The sequence below is a fragment of the Mirounga angustirostris genome, unplaced genomic scaffold (genome assembly GCF_029215605.1).
Source record: "Mirounga angustirostris isolate CCGP_5_RB_7025 unplaced genomic scaffold, mMirAng1.0.hap1 SCAF_1, whole genome shotgun sequence".
Taxonomy (NCBI): Eukaryota; Metazoa; Chordata; class Mammalia; order Carnivora; family Phocidae; genus Mirounga; species Mirounga angustirostris.
The window spans coordinates 154,897,402-154,917,451 of record NW_026991709.1 but is presented as its reverse complement, the minus strand read 5'-3'; the positions used below and the strand labels follow the sequence as shown (position 1 = coordinate 154,917,451).

The 20,050-nt window shown below is 42.6% G+C and overlaps 1 protein-coding gene across 5 annotated transcripts in view; it reads left to right on the top strand.

Annotated features, from left to right (window-relative positions):
- The first annotated feature begins 5,544 nt into the window (after window positions 1-5,544).
- Window positions 5,545-20,050, top strand: part of ANO10 (anoctamin 10) — a 222,680-nt gene continuing 208,174 nt past the window's right edge. The window contains exons 1-4 of one of the 5 annotated variants that reach the window (XM_045904155.3): window positions 5,545-5,842; window positions 13,873-14,025; window positions 17,076-17,273; window positions 19,036-19,170. In XM_045904155.3, coding sequence (XP_045760111.1) covers window positions 13,887-14,025; window positions 17,076-17,273; window positions 19,036-19,170 — 472 coding nt within the window. In that variant the 5' untranslated portion in view covers window positions 5,545-5,842; window positions 13,873-13,886. Of the gene's footprint in view, window positions 5,843-5,863; window positions 5,978-13,872; window positions 14,026-17,075; window positions 17,274-19,035; window positions 19,171-20,050 lie in introns of those variants that run through there. The other 4 variants (XM_045904157.3, XM_045904154.3, XM_064590630.1 and 1 more) reach the window with 4 other exon arrangements.

The window sequence follows — 20,050 nt, the reverse complement described above, 5'->3', positions numbered from 1 at the left end:
CTGGCTAAAACACTTATCTTTGACAAACTGGGAGACCCCTGAACCGCAAAACTACATGAAACAGATGGGCGTGCACCCAGGGCAGTGAGGCTCAGTAGGGACCCAGGCAGAAGGGAACAAGCACACTCACGGTTGCAGGTCTCACATAGGGCCGGGGGCACTCCACAGTAAAGGGCTCAGGATAGAGGGGGCACCAAGCCAAGTCCCAGAGCCGCAGCATGCAAAGAATGAAGGTAGAAACAAGGGGGCAGGGCTGCACGAGGACACACACAGACCCGCCACAGATATGCAGGAAGCAGTCTGCCAGTGAGCAGGGAGAAGACCGCATCAAGGGCAGTCCTCCAGTGGCCTGTTTTTTGGCATAAGCAAAGCAAAGGCCAAGCCAATTCGCCAACTCAATACCAAGCCATAAGAAAAGCTTCCAGCCAGGGACAGGACCCTACCCACCATACCTCCGGCCAGTGGCTCACTTTCTTGTGAGACAGGAGACAGACACAAGCTGGTGGCACTTTGAAAAGAAGTGAAAGGGGAAAAAAAGGTATCAAAGAATTGAAGGAAAACTGGCAACAGTCCCTGGAAAATAGACATGAAAGCAAATTCAGGAGGAGCCATGGAGAGCAGGAACGAAAACAGCAAAATAGTTTAATGGGATTAGAGAGACTTGGTTACAATTTTGAATTGGGAGATGAGAGTAGGCCTCATTGAGAAAATGGCATTTTGAATAGTCTTAGAGGAGGGAAGGAGTTAGTGGTGTGCTAGGGAAGAGTGCTGCAGGCAGAGGGAACAGCAGGTGCAAAGGCCCTGCTCTAGGAAGGGACAACAGTGTTATTTGGTGCATAGATATTCCTAAGTATGTTATCTCACTGTGAATTCTACACATAAGCATTCCGAACTCCTTTTCTTTGTCTTGTTTAATGTTTTTTGCTCTGAATCCAACCATCTTGGCTTCATTTGTGTTTATATTTGCCTGGCTTGCCTTTGACCATCCTTTTATTTTAACACTTTAAAAATTACTTTAGGTTGTCTGTTACATAGAGTATAGAGCTGAGTTTTCATCCATCCAATTTGAATATTTTATTTATTCACAAGTGATTTAGGCACATTTACCATAATTGGCAGGCCAAATATGTTTGTCTTAATGATGTCATATTACTTCATGTTCCCAGTTCTCATCTTAACTTGACCCACCTTCAAAATGTGGCACAGCTTCTTCTTCATTCATGTTCTTCACTTGCTTCTGAGACAGCCCCTCTCCTACTCTCTTGGCTTACCTCCCATCTTGCTGGCCAGTCTTTGCAAAGCTCCTCTGCTGTTTTTTCTTCTTGTTTTGACCTCTCACTGTTGGAGCTAAGGACCAGGGCTCAGTCCTTGGTCCTCTTCCCTAATGGCTCCTGCACCTCTGGTAGACCCAAGCAGGCCTGCAGCTTCAAACACCAGCTCTGTGCTGACAATCTGCAAATGCATCACTCCAGTTATGCCTTCTCTCCTGACTGTGAGGGCCCTGTATTCCAACTCAGATTTCCAAAAGGCATCTTAAGCAGTGTGTCCAACACAGGGGTCCTGGCTCTCCTCCAAACCCACTCCTCCCACAGTCTTCCCTACCTCAGTTAATGACAGTGCCGTCACCTGACTTTTTTCTCTTGTACTTTACACCCAACATGTCTGCAATTCCTGAGAACTTCCAGATATTTCTAGAACCTATATGCTTCTCATCACTGTACTGCTACCACTCTGGTATAATCCATCTCTTGCCTCAATTACTGCAATAGTCTGCTTCCATCCTCGTGCCTCTTCTGTGTGTTCTCAACACAGAAATTTGAGTAATCCTGTTCAGATATGAGGCAGATAATGTCACTCATCTGCTCAGAATTCCTCAATGGCTCTCTATTACTTTCAGAATAAAAGCTAAATAAGGAAACCTATTAATAAAATTCATTATTACTAAGAAAAAAAATTACATGAATAGCTCCATGGATGATGAAAAGGCATATAAAAAAATTCAGCATTCATCCTTGATAAATAAAAAACTTTCAATAAAATAAGAATTCATGGATTCTTACTTAATAATAAAATATATTTATCTCCAACCCAAAGTCAACCTCCTACTTGCTGAGTAAACACCAGAAGCATTTCCTTAATGTCAGAAACAAGAAAAGAAAGCAGGAAAATTATAATTATTTCCAAATTATGTGACTGTGAGATCCTCCCACTAGAGAGGAAGGTTTTGGTTTCTTTGCAGCAAGTTCCAGTCTATTTTCAAGCTTCCTGGTATCAAGAAGCAGTAGTGGTTGTGGAAACTTCTTGATCCAACTCTGAAATCCCTGGTAAAGTGTCCATTCTCCATACTCAGGCAGTCGCTGTGTTTCTAGCCCCAGCCTGTACGTATTTGGTATTGGAAATGGTTGCAGGAAATCAGGCCCTCAAGATGGAAATCTGGGATTGGATCTGACCTGGCTAGGTCTGAAGACAATGGTGACCTTGTCAACAGAGGGAAATGGGATACTATGAATCTAGGGCACACAGTTGGAAAAGTTACCTAAATGGTCACCTGTGGTCACCCGGAATGAACAGTTTACTGAAGGCAAGGCTTCAGTGGCTGCTATACCAGACAGTTGTGATGGGAATGAGGGATTCAGAAACTGTCAGGGTGGGTTGGCCTTTTCTCACTGTACAGGAGAGTTTAAAGAAGGAAAATGATATATTGCAAAAGTCCAAAACTACAGAAGGAAACTTAGTATATGATAATGATGGCATTTAAATCAGTAAGGGAAAGATGGATTATCAAGTAAATGAAATTGGGCAAATGTGTAGCTATCAAGATATAAAGTAAAGCTTAGATCCATTCCACTTACATCAAAACAAATTCCTGACTGGTCAACTTTTAAAAGGAAAAATGTGAAATCGTAAAACATTAAGAAGAAACCATGGAAGAATTTTCAAAGTAATCTAAGAAAGGTAAAGGTCTTTCTAAGTCTGATACAACCTGGAAATACTAAGTAGTAAAAGAAAAGCATGGTAAAATTCACCAATTAGAAAAGGAAAAGTCTGCTTGCTAAAAAACAAAACACAAAACGAGCAAATAAAACAGCATAAGTATAATCAAAAGACATGGCAAACTGAGAAAAAGTTTTGACATTCGTATCTAAGAAAAGGACTATTTTTACTATTATATAAAGTTTCTCTGTCCAGTAGAAAATTGGACAAAATGTATAGAGAAGTCACAGATACAATATACAAATGTCTCGTTCACACTTGTAATAAGAGAAATACAAACTGAAACATTTTTTCATCTATCAGATTGGTAAATTCCAGTTCTGGCCAAAATGCAGGAAGTCCACTGCAGCCTGTGTACCCCACTGACTACTACTAAAACCTCTAGATAAAATATGCGAAAAAGGCTTTGCAAGCTGGAGGAAGTGTTGAAGACTCCTGTTTTTTCTTCTCCCTCCTCTGTCCTGAGGCTAGTCCCAATCCCAGTGCTGGGCTGCTGTAGTACCATGACATGGGTAACTAAGACACTGAGAGAACACCTGTGCCTCTGGACAGAGGAAGTGGGAAAAGGGACCCTTGTTGTGCAAAGAGCATGGGGAGAATCGAATTCCTGTTATTTTTGTCTCTTTTCCCTCAACACCGCCTTTACAGTAGCCCCACAGACAGATAGGCACAACAGATAGGAAGCGTAGGAAACTCCAAGAGCACCCCAGCTTTCTGGCCAGCAGAACCGGAAATAGGAGGTCCTGGGAGCCACAGAATCTGAAGGAAATCCCCCAAAGGACAGAGGAGATGGGAATCCCTAACTGTATGTAGTGGTTATGCAGCAATAGGTAACTGGTAACAGGGATCCATGTCATTAACTCACTCAGGTCAGCCGTTTGTGTAGTCCAACAACTAATTTGTCATACTTACTCAAAGTTTTAACTTGTTAATTGTGGAGATGAAATGAGATTGTCCATGTGAAAGGTATTTCTTTATATTTACGTTCAAATTTTGTTTTTGCCAGTCCTTCTGGTCATGTGAATATCAGAAGATGAAATTACATGGAGGGATGGCCATTCAAGTTCAAGGGATGAGAAGATAGGAAGACTACAATTTTAAAAAGCCTAATGAGTAATTAATGTCTAAACCTATTGAAACTCAGAAACAATTTGTTCCAATTTGCAGAAGAGGGAGAACTTCTGGACATACCCATGCAAGACTTACTAAGAGACAGCCGCATGAGAACTGGTCAGTAAGGTTGTGAGCTGCCATGACAGAGCATTGGAGTTCTAGAAAGAACAACAAACTGCCCCTATCTGGTAACCAGCTTCTGTTCCTGTCCCCTAGTTTCCCTCCTTCCTGTCTTGAACCTGGAAGACCCAGAGAAGGGGCGGAGGAGTGGAAGAGCAGACCTCACTTCTCTGACTTGGCAGGACTTGGAGGCATCTCTCTGGACTGAGATGGGTGTAGGAGGAGGTGGCGGGAGGAGTCCTTATAAAGCGTTCATTCATTGCTTTCTTTCATTCCACTGAGAGTTATTGCGGCCTGTTGTGGATAGGCTGTTCCAGGCACTGGAAATATATCAGTGGACAAAACTGACAAAAATCTCTGCCCTTGTGAAGTTTACATTCTAGGGACTGACAGTAAACATAATAATATAAAACAGGTGATGAGTGCTATGGAAAAAAGAAATAGGAGAGTAGGTAAATAGATGGTGGGGTATGGAGGAGGAAAGGGCCTCAGTGAAAAGGTGGGATTCCATTCCCTTGAGGGAGGGAAGTAAACAATCTCCATAATTAAGGAAGGCAGAGGGAACAGCCAGGTCAAAACCTCTGAGGTGGGATCTAGGAAGATCAGTGAGATCGATGTGGCTACGGCAGATAAATGGGGAGAGTAGACGTCTTCTGAGAGATAAGGGGTGGCGGGGCTTTGTTCTTATATTTCAAAGTGACAAGAAAAGTGGAGTCTGGACCATAAGAGACTGAAAGGAGGAAAATGTGAAGAGGCATACAGGTTTCCCTGGCTATCCGAAAGCAGAGCATTCCTGTAAGTCGAAAAGCGAAGAATAAACCCCTCACCCCCAACCTCGCTTTCCCTAAGTTCAGTTTACGAAAGACCTACATTAGTACCTATGTTCACTAATGGAAGGAAATCCGAGGAGGACTGCGCCTTTTACGAAAAAAGCTATTGCTCTAGTAATGCAGGTCTTCTGCAAGAGCCCGGATACCACTATTTCTTTTTTAGCGGCTCTACTAGGTCCCACCCTCTCTGGGCGCAACAGCCCAGCGAGACCCCGCCCCTCAGCGGAAAGACAGCCCATAAGACTCGCCTCTCCCATCGTGGTCCCGCCCACTCTCGGAGAGACAGCTCATAGGGCACGCCCCTCCTACCGTGGTCCCGTCCCCCCACGGTGAGACCGCCCGGCGGGGCCCCGCCCCCCCGCCGTGGTCCCGCCCCCTCTCGGTGCGACCGCCCAGCGAGGCCCCGTTCCCCCTCTGTGGTCCGGTTCCCTCTCAGAGTGGCAGCCCACAAGGCACGCCTGTCCCGTGCGCCGCCGCGTTCCCACTCCCGGCCAAAGACCAGCTAGGCCCATCTCAGTTTTCTGCGGGGCCGTTCCGGTCCGCGCCGCGAGGACTCTCCACTAGGCCCCGCCCCGCTCAGTGCGACGCAGTGCTGGGCCCCGCCTCTCCCGGCGTGGCCCGGCCCTGCCTGAGCGCTCTGGCGTCTGGGCCCCGCCGGGCCTGCCACACCCAGCGCGTCCCGCAGGCCCCGACCCTGCCCCGCCTCTGGAGCGTCCACGGTGGTGCCTCCGGGTCGCGCCGGCTCTCGGGCCCGCCTCCGAAGACGTGGAGTGCCGCTGCGGCCGGTACGTGGGGGAGGGGACGGCAGACCCCCTCGCTGTGAGCGGCGCGGAGCCGGGGTCTGTGCAGAGCTGAGCCCGGGCTGCCCGGCGGCGGCGGGGCGCCACCAGGGACGCCTCCGGCCGCCCTTCGTTCTCGGGGTATCTCCCAGTGCTGGCAGTCCCAGGAATGGGGAAGTGGGACCGGGATGGGCGCAGATGCGGGATGGGGGAGGGAGGACTGAAGGTGTTGGGGAATGGCAGTCGCAGGTGGGGCCTGGGGAGAGCCGAGGTTTGGGGACGGGTTATGGGTCTGCGGGTGGAGGGTTTAGTGATGAAATGTAGTGAGGCCGAAACCTGGGGCTGGAGTCATGCTGCGGGCTTGGGGGTCTTCGGAGCTAAGGAGAATGAGATCGTGGGTGGGGGTAGAAAAGACGGCGAAGCTTAAAGAAGGGCGTTTTTTGGAAGGACCAGTTCAGCGGGGGCTCCGGATTCACGCTTCCCCGGACAGTCCGGGGAGCAGGGGACAGTTAAGGATATGTCAGAAGGAAGTGGGGCTGGAGCGAACTTGCAGGGTCATGCTCTCTTTCACATCAGGGTGATTGGGTTTCCAGGCTCTTGACTGGGACACATCGTACATTTCAAGTAATAAATGCAAGTCAGGGGCAGTGCCTGGGACACCTGAGCAATGTGGATGGAAGAGTTCTCCTATAGGCTACTTCTGTTTTCCCGGTGCCTTCACAGCGCCAGCCTTGGTGTGGACTGTCTGCTGCAAAACATGTGCCAGCCGCCAAGACTGTGTGCGGAGGGTCCGGACTTAAAAATAAGTACAGTTGAGGTTCACTCAGACGGAGTTGTATCCCATCCCATTAAATCCTGTGGAGTTTAATTTTTAAAAATCTAATCCCGTGTAGTTAAAAAAAATCTTTCTGATTTGTCTCCTTTGAATTTGAAGTCACACTAACCTACAGAACTGGATGTTTTCTTTTTTTTAAAGATTTTATTTATTTATTTTTTAGAGAGCGAGCGAGAGAGAAACAGCATGAGAGGGGAGAGGGTCAGAGGGAGAAGCAGGCTCCCCGCGGAGCCGGGAGCCCGATGTGGGGCTCAATCCCAGGACCCTGGGATCATGACCTGAGCCGAAGGCAGACGCTTAACCATCTAAGCCACCCAAGGCGCCCGAACTGGATGTTTTCTAAGGGTCTTTTTTGTATGATACAGAGTTTTCAATTCACTGTGGAAAGTAGACCATATCTGTTCTGACCAGCTATTGCTGAAAGAATTGTAGAATTGCAGGTGAAGAATGAAATTTAAAAGATCTAAAATAATGGAAGGGAATAGAAGCGGCCTGGTAAATGGGAGTGTGTGCACTTAAAAAAAAAGCCAGTGAAACTTTTTTTCCACTGTAGAAACTTGGAAGATTGAGAAAAAATATAAGGATGAAAATTAAAATCCCATGTAATTTCACCAATCCTGTTAACATTTGGGTGCAATTCTTCTTAATTCTTTTTGTATTTTATTGTCTATTAAATGTACATGTTACATCATTGGGGTCATGTTGTTATATTACTGTTTGCTTCCCCCCCGCCCCCCCCCTTGGCATTTTCCTGGATCATTAAGAATTCTCCTTAAACATCTTTATAAATGGTTGTATGGTCATCATATAGATTCATTCTTTTATCACATATTAGAGTTTAGTTTTGTGTCAAGTGCTATGCTTACGGATGAGATTCAGTGTTGCTCCAGGTTTTCAGACATTATTCCAGCACAAATAAGCAAAATCTTGGCAGTTTGTGGCATAATGAGAGTAGATAGAAAGTTTGAATGAGAAGAGGAAATATTGTTGCTTCACTTTATCGGTCAGTCCATGGCAAGGCTCAGTTGGGTGATTCTGTGCGGAGGTGGCCTTCTGTTGGTGCAGCATCTAATCAGGCCTGGGCTTGGGCTCTTGTGGCCAGCCTGTCTTCAGTATGTCTTGTCTCACCTCCTGCATCTTCCTTTGGAATCCTGATGCCACCAGGTTCCCAGGTATGGGAATGGGCCTCACCAGCTTCCCTACCTTGTCAGTGTCACTGAGTCACCGAGCGTCAGATTCTAGTGAGGGTGGGTGTGTGCAATGCTGATTTTCCACTATCAAATTAGCCCACATCTTATATAACACCAAGCGGCAGCTGCCTTAGGTCTCAAGGAAGGAATGTCCCACAGCTGCTCTCATAATTAACTGCCTGTTGGAGGTTTCAGAGGATGTCTCTAAATAGTCCTTACCCTCAGGGCCTCTGGAGGGGTCCTGTCCTTCCTTCTAGCCCTGGCCATTAAAATTGCAACTTTTCTCCTGAGGAAATCCCTCTCATTTTCCAGCTCAATTGGTGTAGCCCTTCATTTTTCTCTCACTGATGTATTCCTATTTTGCTTCATGACAGAGTGATTTTGTAATTTTGGTTTATGTTTCTCCTTGAGTCTGAAATAAGGTGATTTCTGAAGACAGCTGGTACATTTCCTTCTTACCTGCCTCTGAATTTATAATTCCATTGGCTCCCCCGCCCCAACTCAGGAAGAGAATACAGGGTCTCCTATTCTTTTCTTGATCCTTGATAAAATATGCACATACCCCCAGCCCCCCAACCCCCCACCCATGGCTGAACTCACAGTGTGCTTCTCTTCCTTTGTACGTTTCAACCTGTATGGCCAGGATTTATCTTTTACTGTAGGCAAGTGATTCCAGTAGCTAATGTAAAAGTCACATGAATCCAGTTCCTTTACCTCTCTTTGACCCAGCGTGCAGTTCAGCACATGCTAAGAGCAGAATTTGGGGTGGCTATCCTGTGCCGCACAGCATCTGTGGAACTACATGCTCTGCCTTTTAGTCATTCCTGGCTGCTGTCCTGGCTGACAGCCTGGATAAAAGGGGGAAATTTGTTGTGGTTGCAGAAATTGTTCTACCTTCCAGTGCCTAAGAAGACTGCATATGTTGAATCATTGTTTGTAGATTGGCCCCAGCTGGGACTATGAGCCTCTCTTCTGTACCCACACTTAAAGCCCTCATGTCTCCCCATCTGGTATTTTGGTCCCTTGTACTGGTCGTGTGCATGGTAATGGTGGACCAAGTTCTTATTAAGATCCTCTGGTAAAAGCAGATTGCAGAACTTAGCTTAGACCAAGGCTGCCATGAGGCTTCTTTTCAGTATATTCACGCCATTGGGCTATCCCATTGGGAGAAGTGAGTTTAGGGCACACCTGGATTCCACTGACCAGTTAACTGTAAAATTGAGTCCTCCTTACCTGTACCCTGCTACATGCAGAACGCAGGGGCAGGAATCCCCCAAAGGAAAAGGCATCCCAGAGATGTTCTTATACAGAGACAGAAATTCCCTGAGCAGTATGTTCCCCCTTGGTGGGTTACAGGGACCAGAAGAAGAGAGCATGGGAGGTGTAGCAGGGTGGGTAAGGGGCATCTTAGGTAACCAGGTTTGCACAGTGTGGCTCAATGGATGGCATAAGTGTAGGACAGCTGAAAACCGCAAGCATGAACGGAGCAGAGTTGGTCCTTAAAGGACTGTCACCAACAGTGTTGAAACCTCAAGAGCATTTAATGTACTAGAGCCTTAAAGGGGTCAAGGCTTACCAAGCTCCACTAAAAAGCCTTAGTGGGCATTCTCCCCCAGCCCCCATCCCCATGGTTCACGTTGCTCAGAGCAGCGTCTGCACGACACTGGCATTTGTGTTAGTCTGTGAGACTTTTGTGGAGCTAAAGCATGCTGCTGCACAGTTTGGCCAGGCCAGTGTTTCTTCTAATGACAAGACTGTAAAACTGACTTTATTGACTCAGTTCACAAAAAGAAAAAAAAAAAAAAGATCTTTTTCATATTATTCAAAGACCACTGGATTTCAGTCCTATATCTGCCACACTGGTTGTGTGATTTTGGGTCTTGTGAACATGATACAGTGAGGTCATGGAACTAAATGACCACTGAGGCTCCTTCTGCTCTAAAGATTCTATCATTGTGCAGCCCCTCTGGGGCTTTTGGCTGTCTCCTTCTGCATAGGAAGGGGTGTGCCTAGGTACTGAGTCCTTTCATTTTATATACTGTTGGACAGAAGACTTTTTCATGGTTAGTGAACCTTTACTCCAAACAATCTTTAAAGTTAGGCAACTTCTTTTGGTATGTTTTTAATCTGGGGACTAAAGCAAAATATTATCTTGTATTATACAGTTTTAAAGAAGTATCATTTGGCCTTTACTAGAGGGTATATTTTACACTACTGTTGAAAATGTGGGGCTTCTATACTATTCTATGTACAACTATATATAATATATATATATAGTTCTATATACAATTGTATATACAACATATAGAATATTGTATATAGTTCTATATACAACTGTAAAAGCCATTTTTTTCTAATTATTAAAAAAAAACCTTGCTCATTAAAATTCAAATCAAAAAGAAAAATGTAAAGAAGAAAATAACAATCAGCTTAAATCCTACTACTTAGACGTGGCAGTTTGGAGAAATATATCTGACTAATCATTGGTGGCACATTTATTATGCCTGGGTGGCTTAGTCAATTAAGTGTCTGCCTTAGGCTCAGGGTCCTGGGATCGAGTCCCACATCGGGCTCCTTGCTCAGCGGGGAGCCTGCTGCTTCCCCTGCTTGTGCTTGTTCACTCACTCTCTCTCTGACAAATAAATAAATAAAATCTTAAAACCCTGCACACAGTAGGAACTGAAATGGGAGTGTTCCCACACATGGTTCAGGGTGGGAGCTCTGGTCTCTGGCCACCGGAGTTTAAATCCCAGCTCTCCTGCTTGTTACTGTGTGACATAGGACAAACCTGCTTAACCTGTTTGACCTCAGTTTTCTCATCTGCTAAATGAAAGTGTTGGAGTTTCTTCCTTATGGGGTTGGTGTGAGAATTTAATGAGTAGCCCAGTGCTTTGCATGTAGTAAGTCCCCAGCAAAAGTTAGCTAGTGTTGTCGTTTTGCTATTAGTGTGGATTGTGTATATCCATAAATGGGATCACGCTTTGCATTTTTTTATACCTTACAATGTGTTATAAAATGTTCTCCATGTTAATATAGTTGCATCTGGATGCTAGTGTTGATGGTTCTGTTGTATAGTTGTGACACACTTTATGTATTTAGCCTATCTCCACTTGTTAGATTTTCAGGTTGTCAGTTGTTTCTTTGCCATAACTAAAACGCAAAAATAAATAAGAAAGAGAGAAAAAAAGAAAGTTGTAATGAACTTCCACTATATATTTATTCTATTTTATTATCTCTTTGGCATGAATTCCTAGAAATAGCATTGTTGTGTTGAATAGTAGGAGTATTTACTATTACTTTTCATACTGCCACTCTCCTTTCCGGAAAGATGGTATCAAATTACTACATCTGTCAGCCATGGGTGAGAATGCCCAATTTTCTACACCTGTGCTAGAACTGGATTCTGTCCACCTTTCAACTTCAGCAAATCTGAAAAGGGAAAGGCATCTTCTACTTATTTTGTATTTCACTTATTAGTATGTTTGAACATCTTTTCAAAGTGTGTTAGCTGCTTTGTATTTCTTATTTTGTGACTTGTGATTTCAGTTTTTTGTATTTTTTTGTTGATTTGTAGGAACTCGTTGGATATCAGAGATAGTGACACTTTTGTTTGTAATATATTGGAAATCTTGTTAAGGTTGTCCCAAGTAACGAAAGGCGTATAGTATCTCAAATGAGAATAAATCATTGCGCAAATATTATGAATCTCTAGCTGGTGCTCATATACATGTTTGGAATGGAAACCCGCATTTAGAGTCTCAAAGAGATTGTTTTATGACCTGGTCATTATGAATAAGGGAGGCCTTTTATTACTGACATTAGGCAATGCATAATTGCCAGAAAACTGCCACCTTCGATGCATGTCCACATGTACCGTGCTGAACCCTTGATTGTGCCCTTAACCTAACCATTCTTTCCAACATGCCTTTTTATTTACTCTTTACCATGTCCCAGGTCAGCGACCTCGGAGTTATCCACGTACCTTTTCCAAGTTGAAGGGTGTCTGGTTCTCAGCCTCCCTTCCCAAAAAGTTAATCCCACCTCCCCCGGCTGCCCCGCCCCACCTGGTTACTGCTACTGTAGTCAGGCCTTGTGTTAGAATGATTTGGTGCACACCTGCTTCTGCTAAAAGACTGTGAGCTCCCCAGAAGGGAGATGGGGACCTGACTTACTTTTGTACCTTCAGACTCTCACAGCATGGCTCAAAATAAGTACCGCATAAATGTTCGTTGCATTTGATATTTCCTTTTAAAAGTTGATGATGCTTGAGCCTCTGTAGTCTACTGGTAGTTTAACCATTTTTCCCAACCTTTTGTTATGAAAAATTTCAGAAGTTCAGGGGAATTGAAAGATGAAAAACACTCACAATCTTGCCCCCTAAATTTACCTATTGAGATTCATATCACTCTGACATGTAGCTAATCCTCTGCTCAGAAACCTACAGTGACTCCTTTCTGGCCACTGGAGCAGATGTGAACTGTAGCATTCCTTACCCTTAAATGGTCACAGCTCACAAAATGTTGCCCTCTCTGCTGGGTCAGGCCAGTCTTACTGTTCTTCTCCCATACTGTCTTTATTCTTGCATCATTGATTTTACACATGTTGTTTCCCATGTCCTTCCCAAAAGGAAGAGAACATGCTTCTCTTCCTTTTTTCTTGATTGAAAACTTTTGCACATTAAGTGTTTTGAGTTCCCATAGCTCTAATTGCTATCTTTTATCATTCTTTCATTCTGTACAATTCCTGACCACATTATTCTAGCTGTTGGAAGGGGACTACTGGGTCCTATTTTGATCTGGTTACCTTCATAGAGCCTAGTGTTCTGACTTTGGATTTGGCTGGCTTTTTTAGAATAACATTCCTGAAGCATTTGTGCTATGATGTGAATCCAGCATTGATTTACAATACCTATGTTGCCCCAAAACTATGCTCTGTTAGAGAAAAACAAAAGCTTATCACTGTAAGTCAGATTACTCTGGTCTGTTTGATCAGCTTGTCGCAAGATCATGGTTCACCCGAAAGAATGGAAAGGTGTTCTGTGGTGTTGGTCACTCCTTTTGCGATTGTTCCCAAGAATTGATTTGCACTTGCACTTTGGAGTCATTAAAACTTACATCAAGTATAAAGCTAGAATAAGTAAGTCTGAAGTCTAGGAATTGTCCCTGCCGTGAATCACTGGGTTAAAGAGATTCACATGAAAAACGTTTTAGCGAGAGGCCATTAGGCCTTAGTGACTGATGCCATTTGTGAGGGTCCAAGTTGACTTGAGTATTTTTCAAGCTTGGAAACGGAGATAAAGATGATATTCCCGAGAAAGGAAAACTAGGAAGGGAAGCTGATGCTGGCGACATTAACTCCATACTTAAACATGAATTCAGACTGTGTCAATTCCCTGCTCTTACTGAACTGGTGACTCCCATTGTTTATTTGACAAAGTCCAGTTCCTTTGTAATCAGGATCCCTTGTTAGATACCTGCCATTCCCATCCGAGCACCCTACCCCCCCACCCCCCACCCACTGGTAGTGCCACAGCCATACCTAATCACTTGTGTTTCTCTGATACTGTTGGCTGTTTTTCATTATTATTTTGTAGGGGAATACTGTTTCCTCTACTTAGAATGCTATCCAAGTCTCGCCCAGTAAATTCCTATTCATTCTTCTAAATCCTGTTCAGGTGTCACATCCCTTGTAAATACTTTCTTACTCTTCCTGTGTGAGAGCACATTTTACACTGCTGTCCTTCTTTTACCTGAATGTCCTCCCTACTGTGTTCCGAGCTGCTTACGGAAAAGGATGGTGTTCCCCCTGACTTCATACGGGCCTAGCTCACACGTGTGCTCTGAACCATTGGTTGAGCCTGTCATATAACCCATCTGGATCATGAAAAATTTTCCTTTTTCTTGGAAGGCAGAATTAGGTGTAGTTAAGAGAAAATACAAATATATATATTTGTCTATATATTTCTCTTTTCCATTGTAACCCATGTACTTTTTATTTTATTTTAATTTCAGCAAGTTTGTGAAAGATGAAAGTGACCTTATCAGCTTTGGATACTTGTGAGAGTTCCTTCACACCTTTGGTCGTCCTAGAACTGGCTCAGGATGTCAAAGAAGAAACCAAAGAATGGCTGAAGAACAGAATTATCTCTAAAAAGGAAGATGGAGGTGAGTAAAATAAATATAACTCAGACTTAGTCATGTTCAGTGACTAAAAATATTTTTTTAAATGTGTTTTACAGTTATTTCATTGATGTATTTCTAAAATTAATATCCATTTCTTTGCTCTTTATTATTTATCTGGACTTGAAAGGAGATCTTAAGTCCACATTAGACTATAAGCAACATGAGTGGTTTTGTTCACAGCTATAAATACTATGTCTAGTACACAGCCTGTCACATAGTAGGTCAATATTTATCAAATGAATGAACAAGTATCTACTGAGTGCTTTTTATGTGTCAGTTATGATGCTAAGGGAGAGATTAATATGGTCTCTGCCTGCAAGGATCTTACTGTCAGTGTAAGGAGACTGAATGCCACCTCCTGGAAATTGAAGTAACAGGACAAAAAACCCGAAAGAAAGAGCTGTTACACAGCAGTGCATGATACTTAAAAATGAATTGTATGTAAACTAGCTGGAAGAGTAAAGGGAAGACAGAGGTGGCAGTTGGTGATGGTTTTGGGCTGGAAAAGGATGACTTTATAGAAGCCAAAGCTTAGCCCTCTCCTGAAGGGCAGAAAGGGATCTAGATTGGGTGAGAGGGTGGAGGACATTTTACATGAGCAAACACTTCATAAAACTATACAAAACAAGAATTGATTTGCACTTGCACTTCACCTAAAACTTCATCTAAAACTTCACCAAGTCTCCAAACACTGAATAAAACTTAAATAGACTGTTTTTAATAAAGATTTTGACTGTAACTGAAATGGTTCCTTTATAATAAAACCTTGAATCCTAGTGGAATTTTTAAGTTTTTGCAAACAACTGAATCAAAAGAAAACTTAAAAAAGAGTACCTTCTTACTGAAATCTGAAGTGTTTCCCTGGGTTGGAGTCTCTTTAAAATTCCTGTGATGAAAGGACATTTGTAGTGCCTAAGAGCGAGGGACTCCAGTGTATTCCCAGTCTTCCCTGCTCACTGTGTTGCCTTCAGCAGAGAGACACAAGGATAGGGCGGGTGGGCACCTTTCTACACTGCTGGGAAATATGAAAATAACATTGCAAAAAAGTATTCTGATCTTTCAGGTAAAAGTAGTGGATTTCACACTCAGGTTTACTTTTACTCTCTTTCAAACATGACAATAAAAGGATTTTTTTAAAAAAGAGGTAAGTCCAGGGGCGCATGGGTGGCTCAGTTGTTAAGCGTCTGCCTTCAACTCAGGTCATGATCCCAGGGTCCTGGGATCGAGCCCCACATCAGGCTCCCTGCTCGGCGGGAAGCCTGCTTCTCCCTCTCCCACTTCCCCTGCTTGTGTTCCTGCTCTCGTTATCTCTCTGTCAAATAAATAAATAAAATCTTAAAAAAAAAAAAAAAAAAGAGGTAAGTCCAGTTTGACAAAGAAGAAAGGAAAGAATATAACAGCAGCACCATTTTGGAAGCTAGGAAACAGGTGGATGAGTGGTAAATAACTTCTCAGACTTGAAAAAGTCAAAGCTGAAGTTGGCAGGGATACAAATTGAGGTTTTGCAGTTTAAACCAAAGATTTAGGTATTAGTGACTTTAGGGGCTTTTGGAGGTGGAAATAAGTGGTACCAAAAAAAGAAAAAAGAATTGGCTGAGATTCATTTAAGAAATAGATCCCCCGTTCCCTTCTGTATTCTACCATCACAGCAGAAGACTGACTTTTCTCTGCAGAGGGGTCAGATGCTTGGATTTTGGCATGGGGGCTTTATGCACAGTTGAAAATAGAGATTCTGTACTGAAAATAGGATAATAACTGATTATTATTACCCCTATCCTCCATCCCACCAATCTCATACCTAATTTAGTTTCTAAAATATTAGCAGCTAGATTCAAATCATCTAAGAAGCAGATTGAATAATCTGTCTTGGGGAGTCTGATCAAAGACAAAATAAGCAAAGGTGCAGAAATCAGAGAATTGACCATGGAAAACCTGGCCAGATGACTATGCTTAAAGGCTATCTTTAATGAGCTCCATCTAAGCCTTCAGAACTTAAGTACAGCCTCCTAGAACCCCTTTCTTAAACATGCACATATAATAAAAGATCACCAAACATCTGAGAAAAATCCCTAACATGAAAGAGAAAGCTAAAACTAAGCAAACAGATAAAAATAGCTAACTCTGCAGAAAAAGAAAACCAAGAGAAAATTTAAAACTCAACTCTCAGTAATGAGAAGGTAGGACAGACATTCTATAAATCGAGTTAGATACTGTAATATATTCATTTAGGAAAAAAAGCTCATATAAAGTAGAAGTATAAAAGCAAAATTTAAAAACTTGGTAAAAGGGTTAGAAGATAATTTTGATAAAATCCCCCAGAAAGTAGAGCAAAAGGTACAGAATTGGGAACTTTGAGAAAAAGTAAGGAAGTTAGAGGACTAGTCCAGGAGGTATACATCTGAATAAAAGGAGTTCTAGAAAGGGAACAGAGAAAAAGGAGAAGAAATCATCAAAGGAAGACACTCAAGACTGATGCCATGCTTTTTCAGTTGGAAAGGGCCCACCCAGTGCCCTGCACTATAGATGAAAATGGCTTACCATTAGAATGTTCTGGAACCCTGGGAATGGAGAAGGTACTACAGACTTCAAGAAAGAAAGACAATAGGTCACACATAAAGGATCAGACTTCTGAGCAGAAACATGGGAAGCTAGAAGGCATTTTCCAAAGGAAATCAACTTGTAATTCTTATTTATTGGGAAGATAGATTTGAATTGTTAATACATTTTTCTTCTTTTTTTTTTTTAATTTCATTTATTCATTTGAGACAGAGAGATACAGAGAGCAAGCATGAGCAGGGGGAGAGGTGGGGGAGAGTGAGAAGCAGACTCCCCGCTGAGCCAGGAGCCCGACGTGGGGCTCCATCCCAGGACTTGGAGATCATGACCTGAGCCGAAGGCAGATGCTTAACCATCTGAGCCACCCAGGCACCCCATAATACGTTTTTCTTATATCAAACTAGAAACAATACTTATTTAGAATGTTTTCCTTTTTGAAACTTTTCTAAGATTGTGCTTATCTTTTGTTTTTGAAGGTGCCCAGCTCCTGTTTAGACCACTATTAAATAAATATGAGAAAGAAACACTAGAAAATCAGAACTTATATCTTGTCGGTGCCTCCAAGATTACATTGTTACTGGGTGCAGAAGCAATAGGTTTGGTAAAAGAGTGTAATGATAACACTATGAGAGCCTTCACATATGGAACCCGACATAACTTCAAAGATTTTGATGGTGAGTCCCAAGATTGTTTTTATCAGAATTAATTTATCTCAAAAATAAGCTTTTGATGAGTAGGTCAGGGGTCAGCAAACATTTTCAGGAAAGGGCCAAACTGTAAATATCTTAGGCTGTGTGGGCCATACGCTTTCTCACAGTTATTTGACACTGTCCTTGTAAAGCAAAAGTAGGCTTAGACCGTAAGAAATGAATGGGTGCAACTGTTCCACTAAAATTCACTTTTAAAGTATGGTCCATGGGCCTTTCTTTGCGACCCCTGGAATAGATGAGCATAAATTATTGTGACACATGTAATTTATTTATATTATTCTATCCTAATTCTCAGGATGGTGAATGTTCACTAGCTTGATACAGAAAAATCTTATAATGAGAAATGCAGTAGTAGTTCAGAATCGTAGAATTGCCATTTTCCTGGTAGGGTCACTGGTTCTCTTCTGGTCTCACAGGGGGTCCAGAAGAGAATGGTTTCTGGAAAGCACTGAGAAAGCCAGGCTGACCAAGATGTCAGAGTGGGAGTTTGGCTTCAGAATAAACTGGTCCCTGCCAGAGCTTTTAGAGTTAGTAGAAGATGTGATATGATTAGGCTTCTTCAGACTCACTCTGGATTTGTATATCTTAGTGCATAAATGATAATGGTAAAATTCACCACATTTAAGAGGATTCACTTGCCAAAAAACAATACTGTTTTCTTTTTTAAGATTTTATTTATTTGAGAGAGAGAGAGCGCCCGCACGAACAGGGGGAGGGGCAGAGGGAGAGGGAGAAGCAGACTCCCCACTGAGCAGGGAGCCTAATGCTGGGGCTTGATCCCAGGACCCCAAGATCATGACCTGAGCTGAAGGCAGGCACTTAACCAACTGAGCCACCCAGGCACCCCAACAGTACTGTTTTCTTATCAGACTATCTTCTCCCACATTTATGGGAAGGGAAGGGCCTGGGCTTGCGAGTTTGGAGGAGGAAAATTTGTCATACAGCCAAACTTCAGTTCCATCCCTAGTTAGAATAGTGTTAGAATTAAAGAGCATGTTGCCTTCTGCTCGTTGGTATTAGATAAGATCAAGCAAGTATCTGCCATTTAGATGTTTGTACTATATTCTATAAGAACTAGTACTGTATGTAGTCCCCCCACCTTAGCGGTGGGGGGGACACATTCCGAGACTCCCAGTGGGTGCCTGAAATAGCAGTTAGTATGTGCTGTTTTCTTATACACATCCCTGTGATAAAGCTTAATTTGTAAACTAGGCACAGTAAGAGATTAACAACAACAATAATAAAATAGGACAATGATAACAATGTACTGTAATGAAAATTATGCAAATATGGTCTCTCTGTCCCTCAAAGTATCTTATTTTACTGTGTGTACGCTTCTTCTTGTGATGATGTGCTGATGAGGTGAGGTGAGGTGAATGACCTAGGCTACCACTGACCTTCTGATGATAGGTGAGAGGGAGGGGATCAGCCACTTCTGGACTGTGATTCACGGGGGTAACTAACTGCCCAGAAAGCACAACTGCAGATAAGGGGGGACCATTGTACAATGATTGAAGAATTGTATTATGTGAAGGCAAACAATATTTTTATTCTTACAGAATATCTAAGGTGCTTTACATTCTGTTTAATTTAGCAGTTTTATACTTTGCTTACTCCTTGTTTATTGTTTATATCATCATTTCTATAATCCCAAGTTATTTGAATGTTATTAATTTTATTTTGGCTGTTACTGAGAAAATAACTGGAAATTTTTGCATTCATTTAGATGACAATGATGACTTCCTTACAGTGGCAGAATGTCAATTCATTATCAAACATGAGCTTGAAAATCTTAGAGCCAGAAATGAAAAGATGATCCCTGGTTACCCCCAGGCAAAGTTGTATCCAGGAAAATCATTATGTAAGTCATTGTATCGACCAGCTTCATGAATACACATTATAATGCAATTATCTTTTCTTAGTAGACATGAATAACTAATTAGAAAGGCTTTATTTTTTTTTCCTCTTGCTGAAAAATACATAGGACTTTACAATAACTTATTTTTTCGTGAACATATCTTTTGCTACTAGAGCTTCATTATATTGTACCTTTAGATCAATATATTTGTTCTGTATGGTTTGCTACTTATTTATCAAGGTCTCACAGCATTCAGTTAGCTTAAAATTGGATGTGAATACATACATATATTACTCGTGTTAAGATTGGCAAAGTTTCCTTTATGTCCAGACACTCACTCTAGGGAGCCTGGGGAGGAATGAGAACAGGAGCCATCGTCTTTTCCTGGAGCCCTCTTTCCATCTGCTCTCATCTCAGTGAGTGGGAACTTGGGAGCAAGGCTTAGGAAGAGCACAAAGTGACATAATACCTGAATGCAAATCAGCAGTTTGTAACTTCGTGTGTCATTCCATTTGAGTGAGAATACTAGTTTGCAGATGAAAGTGCTCACTACAGTGTGTGATTCCAAGGTTGCCTCAAACTCCCCCAGATGGTGGCCAAGGCCTCAGAGCATTTTTGCCGCCCAAATGCACTTCAAACATATAAGCCGCTGTGTTCTCTAGGCAGTATAATACTATCTTCCAGTCTTCCCCCTGCTCACCCCAGGAGGACAGATGCCTGAGAACCAGCCGACTGCCTTTTCTTTGTTGATATTGTCTTTTGATGCATAAAATTTTAAAATTTTCATGGAAGTCCAACTTACCTATTTTTTCTTTTTGCCTGTACCTTTGGTGTCATATCTGAGAAATTATTGCCAATGTCATGAAATAAAATCCAAGGTCAT